Here is an 11,723-nt window from a genome sequence, read left to right on the forward strand (position 1 = left end):
TCATCCCTCAGGAACTCTTGATTCGCTCACCACAATTTCATTCAATCATTCATCATCAATCATCATTCAAAATTCATGATTATTATCTCGAATCGCGATCAGGTTCATTCTGGAGCTGTCATTGCTCCCAATTCGTGATCATCTCATTCTCCATTTCACTTGTTATCTGTACACAAATAGCAGGATCTTCCAGAAAACATTAATTTCATACACAAATCAAAGTCATCTTCGAGAATTCCTATTTCAAAATTATTGTTTATAAAGTCATAAAGCAAAAACACTGTCAACACATCAGTATCTTTTTCAATTTTCTATCCAGTATTTGTTCTGGAGCGAGTATCTCCTCGCCCAGTTCTATTTTAGTCTGCCGGTGGTTCTCATTCTTGTGCCTTTTTGGGGCACCGTGCAAATATATGTCCTTGTTCCCCACAATCGAAACACTTCCCCGTTTTGAGATATTTGTCTTTCCGTTCCTCTGTCAGTCGAGGACGTGTATCTTTGTTTTTTCTTCTTCTGTGATCACTTGTCGAAGGTTGATCTGTTGGATAAGTCAAGCTACTTGAATGCATAGCAAACCCTTGCTTAGCATGTCCGATCAACTGCTGCATAGACTCAGATTCGTACAACAAGCAGTAATCTCGTATCTCTTTGGGAAATCCACAGCAAAATCGCTCGATTTGCTGCTTAAAACTGATCTTTTTGAAGGATTTTAAAGCACGTAGAAAAACATCCCAAAATCTCTCGCAATAAGTATCCAGAGTATATGCCTTTACCATCGGAAGATGATTCCTGGCGGTAATCACGTCACGTTCTTACTCTTGAGTGAGCCACGAGGAAATCAAAAGTCTCTTGAACTTAAGCCACTTTGTCGGTGCTTCTTTTTGTACCAGAAGAGTGGACCACCATGTCCGTGCATTTCCTTTCAAGTAGGATGCTACCCTTCTAATCTTGGAGTGCTCTGAATAGCGTCCTCCTAAAAAATCTATGTCAAATTGTTGAATAAAAGCGAGGGCATTGTGTGCATCTCGAAAACCTAAAAAGGTAACAAATTTTATCCCTTGCCCGCCCGCCCGCCCTCCTTGAATTCTTTGGTCTTCTTTCTCTTATCTTCTAGAAAGTTGTATTGATTGGCTCTATAAAAGTACTTCTTCTTAGAATAAAACATCTGGCCATCAAAGTCCGAACTCTCAGACGAGGATGAATCCTCCTCAAAACTGTCAGAAAATTTCCGAGATCTACGATGAGATCTGCTTAACTTAGCCTTCTTCTTGTTCTTTCCGTGTCTTTGGTTCTTCCGTCGCTTCTTGTCCTTTCTGTCCTCATCATTGGAATGAGAAGAGGAGGAGTTGTCGGAACTGTCAGAAGAGGGTGAGGACGAATTGGACACACCCTCAAAGCGTACACACTTTTTTGCTTTTCATGCATTTGCAAATGAAGACCGTCGACCCAAATAACCAGGATAATGTGTTCCCTTGCTACGTCTCTTTAGAGGCTTCATGGTCATCAATATTTGGTTAACTCGTCGTTCGATCACATCATCAAAAGCTCATCTTCAGTGTGCATTCACGGGGCAGATAGTTTCTTCAATGCGGATTTCAATGGTGAATCAGTGGCCGTACGCCATCAGGAATGCACCTCATCAATCGGGTATTGGGTCAAAAATTTTGCATATCGGGGATCCTTTGAATACTGTAGCATCTACTTGGCAGAAGCATCAACTTACTGTTGACGTTGCATCTCCATTCATTCATACTCCGTAGACCGTGGAGGCCTGTACTCTTGTTCCGATTGCCCATTTGAATTTCTCGTACTTTCACCCGATCCTGAATTGTCGGGTGGGTTCGTTTGATTCTTGCGGGATTCGTCACTTGAATCCATGTGTAATTTGGGGTTCTTTATGGCTTATGCCCTGTAAGACAGAGCGATGAAGAGGGGAGCGCGCTCGATGCACGATGAAGTAAGGGTGGGAGTGGCTAATAAGTCTGGGGTCTGCACACGAAGATTCTTTAATAGAATTTCCAATAAACTTTGGAGGACCGGTTGCTTTGAGGAAAGCACACACATCAAGCTCTGATACCACTGTTACAAACTTGGACACCCCAAGTCGGAAATCAGGCACGACACACGAGAGAATCACTTAAAATACTTCACAATTTTATCACACTTTTAAATTAGAGACTCGACACGGCTCGGCGTAGTTCCGTGCCTAGAGGTATTGGCACACTGAGGAAAAGAGGGGCCTTGGGTTCTTATCTGAAGGCCCTTGGCCATCAAACTCAAAAGCAATTTTACATGAAAAGCTTCTAACTCAAAAGCTATTGGCCCAAAAGTAACCAGCGTGATTCGCGGAAATCCGTACAGCCTGCCACGTTAACATGTCAGCGCAATTTACGATCGTCCGTACAGCTGTCCACGTCATCAGTCTGTCCGTACTGCCACGTCGTCAAGGCTATCACGTCATCAGTTTGTGACAGTTGACATTGAAAAGGCCTTTGATACCGTGTTTTGGGATTATATTGCAGAAACAATGTAGAGGCTAGGTTTTGGACCGAAAATCTCTCAAGTGGTCTTTCTTCTGTATGCTCAGAGCACTTCTAAGGGTTTGCTGGGTGATTCTCTCACAACTGCTTGGGCTCCAGGGCGTTCAATCAGACAAGGCTGTCCTCTTAGTGCTTGGCTTTATGCAATTGCAATTTGCTTCGCACCCCTTGCTGTTACATCTTGAGGCCCTCACTTCCTCTAGCGGTTTGCATGGTATGGCTCTATCTTCTGGGAAGCAATTTATAGGACAAGCCTATACTGATGACTCCCTTTTCATGCCCAGAAACGCTAAGGAGGATGTACAGCAAATTAAGCATGTCTGCATTTATTTGGTTTGGCAACTAGACTGCATGTTAATTTTTGTAAATCCAAGTTGCTGCCTTTGAAGGAATTTGATTGGCACAAGCCTTTATGGCCAAGGGAGATTGTTCCCCCTCAGGCCATAGTACGCCACATGGGATACCTGATTGGCTAGAATGTGTCCGCGGCACAGAAACTCAACTCGGTACCCCAAAGATTGCATTTAAAGCTCAACTATTGGAAACTATCAACGTGGCCATTGCATGTGTGTCTCAGAATAGTCCAATGCATTATGATGGCTTATGTGCAATTCTATTTGCCGCTCTTATGTTGGTCTCAGCGGTGCCTTGGGTCTCTTATGTCTTGTATGTTGGAGCATTTCTGGCGCATATCCTCCCACAAGAAGGGGTTGCGAATTTTATCCATGGATAAGTTATGCACACCTAAACGATTGGAAGGGATTAACATTTTAGATTTACGTCAGCATGTGTTGGCCCGGAAAGCTATGCTCTTGCCTGTTTTGCTGAATTGGCAACAGTTTTGGACGATCATGGTTTCACATTTATGCGACGGTATTTTCTCGCCTTCTTTTGGTCATTGGCACCCATCGTATTGGGATGTCATCTTTGAACAGCTTGACGGCCATATTTCGGGATGTCCCTTCTCTTCATCTCTTATTGCCTATTGGAAGGTTGTTACTTCATACTTATCCTGGCATGGTCGCCAATCCCCTCAAGGTAACTCACTTTGGTTAGAGAGCATCCATTGGAGTAAATCATTTCTCTTACTCTGCTTCAACGCTCTTTTTGACAATACTTCCTTTTGCAAAAAGGGATCTGCCAAGTTGATCAAGTGGTGGATGACTCAAGACAGATTCTTTCCTTTCCTGCTGCCGCTCTTCGTTATTAGCTAGGACCTCGTTATCGGCATTTGTGGCAGCACATTCAGCAATTACTTGCCGATGTTTCTCCAGTGCCTCCACTACTTGGGGACACTTGGCTTTCCGATTGGCAACTTGCCCATACTAGGATGGACTGTATATCGAATGGATCAATTTATGCTTTGCTGCAATCTGATGCATAGATTGTGTCTCATGGAAATCAGTTGTGGTCACTCTCCATGTCTCAGTTGTGGTGGCAAAGAATGATATCTCGCATTTGGAAGAATCACCTACCTCTCAAAGAGCACATTTTCTGATGGCGATGCATGGTGGGTGCTCTACCAGTTAATACTGTGTTGCATGTACGACGCATTGCCGCCTCTCGTTGTGTCCATGTCATGGAGCTGATGAATCTGTTGCGCATTTACATTGGGATTGCTGATGCTCCCGTGCTTTCATCAAGCAAGTGTCCTCTACTCTGCGCCTTCGTTTCCCATCCGGAATCTTTCACAGAGGGTTCTGGATTTTTGGAGTCTTCCAACCGTCGGAGTCTCCATTTTCAGCTGGGTCAGATTTTGGGTTATGTGGACCATACGGCACCAATGTAACTCTCAAATGTTTCATACACTGGAAATTGACCCTTTCTCTTCAAGTTTTCGCTTGGACAAGCATTACACTTTTCTTATGATGTGGGAGACATCTCTTTTTTTTTTTTTCCGAGAAAAGGATCCTTCTATTAGTTAATGAAATTGCCCATAGGGCTCAACCACCTCTTCAAAAGAGGGCTACAACAACCATGATGGGGAGACTCTCCCAATGAAAAACCATCATATGTACAATGAGGCTAAATCAAGAAATGGGAGGAGGGAAAAGCCACACAGGTAGTTGGTAGTGCCATCGGAGTACACCCTGGACCATGGTGTAGAAAGACCCCGGATGCCAAAGTCGAAGGAAAGCCTCTCTGCGCTTCCGCATGCGGTCGGAGCTGCCCTGTAGTCTCTCGAGCTGTCCTCTGAGAGTGTGGATCAGCTCTAGCCAAAGATCGCGAACAGTCTCTGCTGGTGGCACAGGGTGAGTCTCAAAGATGCGGAAGCAACGGGCCTGCCAGATGAACCAGTGTCAGGCCACTGATGAGCTCCCAACACTCCTCTCTCTCAGTGCACCACTCCTGTGGAGTAAGCTCTATGACAGGCTGGAGTGTAGGTCGCCCCTCCTGCATCACTATCATCCTGCTGGTGGAAGATAGCTCAAACTAAAGTGCCGGGCCGTGAGGGTGGACCAAGCCACTGCTCCCCAAGTGTACTGTCGAGCCGTGGAAAGAGCAGGCATTGGCCGAAGAACACGAAGCCATACCTGTTGTGCCAAAGGATAGTCCCAAAGACAGTGACGTTGACTCTCCACAAGATGGTCACAAGCTGCACATGCGGCCGAGAGACCACTATGCACTAGCCAGCTCCCAACTGCTGTAGCTCTGTGTGCGACCAGCCACTGAAACAAGGTGACTCGCCTCGGCTGTCTAGAGTCCCACAACCTCTCCCAGAAGGCTTCCAAGAACTCAGCTGTGAGACCCTCCTCCTGCCAATGAGGTGTTGTAGCAGGCGGGCCTCTCTCTGTGCTGCTAGTATGTGACGTCCCAGTCGAACAGTGTACTGAAAGAACTGGACACCTGGGTGATGTGCAGAAGAGAAAGGGTCCCTCCAAAGCCACTCTCCAGGATCCCACTGTACTCGTGCCAGTGGACAGCACTCCCAAGCCCACAGTCTCCAGTGTCCAGTCTCAAGAGTTGCTGGGTCAGGATCGATGACACAAGTCCTCCCACAGATACCCACCACTGAGATGCTCTGAAAACAGCACTCTGCCACCTACGGGGCCTCTACTGCAACTCGCTGTAAGCGTCCCTCACCCTGTAACTCGAAGAAAAGGGATGGAACAGTCTCTGAGCAGGCCCGGACTGAGATGAGAACCTCCAGTCGTGTGAAGGCCGGGAGACATCTCTTTTGAAGCTGTCACTCTCCAAGTCTCAGTTGTGGTGGCAAAAAACGTTGTCTCGCATTTGGAGAATCGCCTACCTCTCAAAGAGCGTATTTTCTGATGGCGATGTATGGTGGGTGCTCTACCAGTTGGTACTGTGTTGCATGTACCACGCATTGCCTCCTCTCGTTGTGTCCGTGTCATGGAACTGATGAGTCTGTTACGCATTTACTTTGGGATTGCTACTGCTCCAAGGCTTTCATCAGGCAAGTGTCCTCTGCTCTACGCCTTCGTTTCCCATCCGGAATCTTTCACAGACGAGTTGGGATTTTTGGAGTCCTCCAACCGCCACAATCTTTGTTTGATGTCTTCTTCAGTAGGGCCAGATTTTGAGTTATGTAGACCAAATGGCACCAACGTAACTCTCATATGTTTCATGCACTGGAAAATGACCCTTTCCCTTCAAGTTTTCGCTTGGACAAGCACTACACTTTGCTTATGATGTGGGAGATATCTCTCTTGAAGCTTATAGGATTTTCTTTAATTGTTTCTAGTTCTCGGGGCCTCACAATGCTCCGTCTTTTGTACCTCTCCTTTATTGTGGGTTTTCCTTGCTTTGAGGTTTCCCAGTTGTAAATTAAATCAAGATTTACAAAAGAAAGTGTGTGTGTGTGTGTGTGTGTGTGTGTGTGTGTGAGAGAGAGAGAGAGAGAGAGAGAGAGAGAGAGAGAGAGAGAGAGATATAAAATGAAATGAAATGTTATATTAACGTCTTCAAAAGGCCAAAATGACCAAAAGGTTACAACCATGTGTGACTCTAGTAGAATGTCAGGGGAGCATAAAAGATAAAAATAAATGAGGGTACCTAGAGTGGGTAGGTATGTAAGCCAAACCTATATCCTCATCATCATCAGGTCCTCATTGCAGAGAGAGAGAGAGAGAGAGAGAGAGAGAGAGAGAGAGATCTTTTTATGTCTATTAGAGGCTGAAGTTGGCCTATGAGACAATCAAATATACATGTGTGTGTCCTCCATTTATTGGGAAAGGACAAAAGTACAAAGTAACAAAATGTAGTCCTATGTGGTAGGGGGTGATTCATGGGAGGCTAGGATACAAGATACATGGTGTATGAGGGGGGATGGAGCTCTATCTCTAGTGGGTATGGGTGCACATCTATATGCTAAGGGAAGTACAGTTATGAAGTGCATCAAGTTCACTAGCTCCATCCCATGTCAAACTGGGGGTGTAGGATCTGGTACGTGGGTGGGTATGGTGTAAGTGTTGCGTCTATAATCACAGTTCGGCCTGCCAGCATATGAGCAAATCTTTCCGAGGCTGCCTGGTGGTGGTGAGTTTGGATCTCCCGGACCTGTATGTGATGGAGTCTCAGAGCTCTATATCCTGAAGCTCGGGAGCATCTCCTAGCTCTGACCGTCTCAGCTTTCTGTAGGGTGAACCCTCTCTGTGTCTGTCTGATCAGGTCACATTAGCACATCCATACTATGCTATGTCATTATTTGCCAGCACATCTCAATCCAAGCATCCCTTTAGTCCATAATCTGTACAAGAGTGACCCATCATCACTTTTTGTTGAGACTCTCAACCAAGCATAAGTATTTTCATGTGGTTTTTCATAACATGAATTATGTATGGCATCTTTTTTGTGATATGTGGAAGAAGTCTGTGAAAGCATGATCAGCATGTCTGGTTCTGTGAATGGTGGTACTTGACGATATATTTTGTCCTTTGTCCACAATCATAAAAATGGCTAGGAGTTGGCAGAATCCTCCTCAAAGTACATAATTGTAATAGGAACGTGCCCTTCCTCCATTTCTAGAACACAACTCCAGTTGTTGAATATCAAACGAGATGACATGGCATGACCTGAATGGACCGGAAGAGAATAGCAAGAGCCGAGCTGGAGCTGAACCAGAAGAGTGGACCGAACTCTGAGCCTGACACTTGGAGTGATTTGTGGGGTTTGGACGTGGTGACGTGATTGTTGGATGCATCATGCTGGGTACTTTTTTGGTAAGATATAAAAGCAGTTGAATTTTCAGGCTTTTGAGCCTCTGCAGAGGCAGATTGTGCAGTTGAAGAGAGGCTCTCCTCGTCCATAGTTGTATCTGTGAAGTACCGCAAGGGGTGCTTACCTTAGGGGCCAGCGCATCTAGAACTCCACCCCACTAAGTCTTGTCTCGAGTGTTCAATTCTCTATCAAGTTCAAGTATTCCGCTGTTCAGTTCAGTTTGTCATGTTGTTCTGTTTCACTGCCTTGCCTGTGACTTGCGGGTTACATGACGCTGGATAATTGCTAATATACCATTAAAAGAAGTAGATGGTTGAATTGTTTGACATAAATGCTTTGGACATGCTAATCACATTCTTTGTCATGGATTGGGTCTTGTTTATTTGAACCTACCGCTAATTTGTAGTAGATGGGTATTTGGTAAAGATACAAATGTTATGTTAGAAATTATCGTGGTGATTGTGGAGGAGGGAAAGGACTAGCAGTGTCCTTTCCCCAGAAAAAGGTGACCCTGCCATGGCTACCGGTGGAGGTTTGGAGCCACGTAGGGGAGCGTTAGAGGGAAAGGACACTACTTGTTAGAGGGAAAGGACAGTGCTGGTCCTTTCCTGGCCATCAAGCTCCTTGGGAGGGGGGCTAATGATTGGCTGGTCAGAGGTCACAGGGTATGCAAGTTTCTGGTGGCTGAGTTTGGAAAAATAATTGCTACTAGCCCTAAGAATTTTGGAGAGAAATTCCCTCGTCAGATTGAATTTGCCTATAACACTACTTATTCATCATGAAATTTTTCATTCTACCAACCAAAGACAAGATTTTCGAAATAGCAATATGTTCAAGACTTGCTATTGCTTATGTGAAAGCCAAGTAGCCTTGAAAGAGATGCAAGGGAGCATTTTTCTAAGGGAAAGGATAGTGTTGATCCTTTCTTAGCCATCAAGCATCCTTGGGAGGGGGGCAAATGATTGTGAGTTGTACATCTACACGAGTTTCAAATTTCTACTTGCAACCATTGGATGCATGCCAAGTCAGCACTCAAGATCTTGGAACCAAAGGATGCAATTATTTTCTTTCAACTCAGCCACTAGAAAATTGTACACCCTGCGACCATTTGACCAGCCAATCATTGGCCCCCCTCCCAAGGATGCTTGATGGTTATGAGTACCTTCCAGCGTGCTCCCCTCTGCCTTATACTGAATTCAGCATGGCATCTGCTTGAATGTTGGAAATATTGTGTTGCAAATTTAAGATGAAATGCAAATGCTTCTGCTTTTACAGTAGCATCTATTAAAAACGAGAGAAACTCCATCAACCAACAACAATCATGAAACAATAAGCCCATCTTGATACAAGTACTTTTTATATCTGGTCTCATCCATTGAGCACCCAGAGCAAGATTGTTCCCAATTTTACAAGATACCTTTGTGCAGTGGTTCCCAAGTAGCATGATATTGTAAAAGGATTTTCCCACGGACTTAAGATCTTTTTGGATTACTCAACTTCAGACTGAATGTCAATCACCGGTGGAGTCAGCAGTCAACAGACTGTGAGTTGTACAAGGAATAGGCAATTAAAGTTTGTAGAGTGCTTCATTTATCAGCTTGAAGCAATCAATCGTTGATCCTTGTCTGCATCTCTTTTGGACTTTCTCTCAAGTCTATTTGGCTTTCACATAAGCAATAGGCAAGTATTGAACACATTGCTTTATTTCATAAATCTTGTCTTTGGAGTGCAGAAGAGAATATTTCTTGATGAAGTAGTGTTATAGGCAAATTCAATTTGACAAGGGTACTTCTCTCCAAAATTCTTAGGGCTTGCAGCATAGGTCTTCAATTGATGCAACAAAGTGGAGTTGGCAATCTCACTATGGATAGAAAGAAGATAACAGGTTCAAAGCGGTCAAATGGGCTTCTCCAAAAGAGACTAGCCGTGTGTGAATTCTTGTTTGATAATCTCTTAGGGTGCCCCAGATACCTTTGTTTCCCCATGGGCTAGGTGGAATGGGAAGCAATTTGGAAGGCCTTCATTCCATGTTCTATGACCTTCCAAACCATGCGAAAGTTTCTTGAGATAAGAAATGCCAGTGCCGCCTTATGTGGGTAGTGAAGTCTGAAGAAGCGCCAAAAGGTGCTCAATCAAAATGTACATGATCAAGCACAAGGTGCATCCATAAAGACATGATGCACAATTAAACTAGGGAATATTGCCAAAATACCCTTGTAATTTGTGGAAATTCTCAAAATACGCCACAAATTTCAAAATTTCCCATTGTACCCCTTATATTAGGCCACAAATTCCCAAATGCCCTTTAATTTTGCCAAAATTCCCAAAATACCCCTAATTAACCTCGCAAACATCTCTAAAAGCTTTTTTTTTTTGCAACTCTTCATAGAAGGATTGGTTCTCCTCAATAGAAGATGATAGAAGTAGGATTTTAGATGGTATTGAGGACTCTTCAGATGACATCATTCATCTATTTTTAACACAGGTGCCTCTATTTGTGAGTTCATTGGTAAATAATTTTGTCTAAGACGCTAAAATATAGATCGCCATGGACATAAACATTAGACTATGCAAAAATTGGAGCAAATCCATCCCAAAATGATGCAAGGGTATGTTGGGATTTTTTGAAATTTGAAGGGTATTATGGGAATTTTCACAAATTACAGGCGTATTTTGATAATTTTCCCATTAAACTTTTCGCGCATAGTCCACAATGAAACAAGAGAACTGACGCATGTGATGGAAATCAAAGGGTAATTCACTTTTTTAAAAAAAACCCTTGCATATGCAAGAATCTATCCTCCTGTTTGTTTGCTGGTGCAAAAAAAATAAAATTGTATTGTTGCTCGATTTTGTTTCCTTTTTTACATGGCAATTGATTGACAGTCGTTGCCTTGGGGATTTTTTCAATCACTTAAAGCTGTCAACTTGGAAGTGAAGAAAAATTCTTGGTCTTGTTCTTGTGCTAAGTAGAGAGCTTATGGTTCAGAGTCAAAGATGGGGCGTTGCTGCCCACTACTTGGACAATTGTCTTCGAATTAGATGGAGCTCCGAAAGAAGGAAATTACAGGCTACAAATCGCTTTGGCTTCAGCAAATGCTGCTCATCTCCAGGTTTGTTTTTCACAATGCGCTTTGGAATGAATGTGTGTGTGTGTGTGTGTGTGTGTGTGAGAGAGAGAGAGAGAGAGAGAGAGAGAGAGGTTTTCCCAAAGCAAAGAAGATAGCCTACACTGCAGGTGAGAGTGAATGATGGGTCTACCACATCAACACCTGTGTTTGAGGTGGTGGGATTGGGAGGAGACAATGCAATTGCAAGGCATGGCATCCATGGGCTACACCACTTACTGTCGGTGGACATCGCCCCACACTTACTTCGAGCTGGAGAGAATCGTTTGTACCTGACACAAGCTAATACACAGAGCTGCTTAGTGGGGCTCATGTATGACTATCTTCGGCTTGAAGAGCCTACCACCATTACTGCTTTGGCTTGAAGAGTCATCAGCTACCTATCTATCTATCATCTATCAAAGAAATATGACCAAAACTCAATGAGAGATTGCCTGCAAGTCTACAGCTTTGTATCCGTATATAATGCATTGTTTTATTTTCCTATTTTTTCATGTGGAATTGGGATCATTCGTTTGTTTGCATGTGATTTTCATGAATCATTCGCAATTTCTTCAATTTGCAGCATTGTTTTCCAATGGAAACCTTGGACCATCAATAACAAACCAATGTATGTATTTGTAAAGAGTAGGATGATTGGAGCTGATGCACCTTAGAAAAATTTTGCATTTTGTTGTGAAGAAGGGATGAGTGGGTGAACGACTCAAACATCCATGGTTACATCTTGGTTGTTCAAGCAACTCTCAAGGCTAGAGTAGCCATCCAAGAGTTTTATCATCTTTGAGTATTTCCAAAATAATCAAATTTTTAACTATGGCATGGGATATTAACCGTAAATTTATGTTATTTTTGACATTGCTGAAACCATCACAAA

At 43.6% G+C, this 11,723-nt stretch overlaps 1 protein-coding gene across 5 annotated transcripts in view; it reads left to right on the forward strand.

Annotated features, from left to right (window-relative positions):
• The window catches only part of LOC147421395 (uncharacterized), a 215,291-nt gene extending 203,864 nt beyond the window's left edge, over window positions 1-11,427 (forward strand). For 2 of the 5 annotated variants that reach the window (XM_086503334.1, XM_086503335.1), the window contains 2 exons: window positions 10,711-10,834; window positions 10,960-11,427. In XM_086503334.1, the coding sequence (XP_086359460.1) occupies window positions 10,711-10,834; window positions 10,960-11,214 (379 nt within the window). In that variant the 3' untranslated portion in view covers window positions 11,215-11,427. Of the gene's footprint in view, window positions 1-7,464; window positions 8,191-10,694; window positions 10,835-10,959 lie in introns of those variants that run through there. The other 3 variants (XM_086503337.1, XM_086503339.1, XM_086503338.1) reach the window with 3 other exon arrangements.
• The last annotated feature ends 296 nt before the right edge of the window (window positions 11,428-11,723 follow it).

This window comes from Adiantum capillus-veneris, chromosome 27 (genome assembly GCF_014529385.1).
Source record: "Adiantum capillus-veneris isolate H3 chromosome 27, ASM1452938v2, whole genome shotgun sequence".
NCBI classification, from domain to species: Eukaryota; Viridiplantae; Streptophyta; class Polypodiopsida; order Polypodiales; family Pteridaceae; genus Adiantum; species Adiantum capillus-veneris.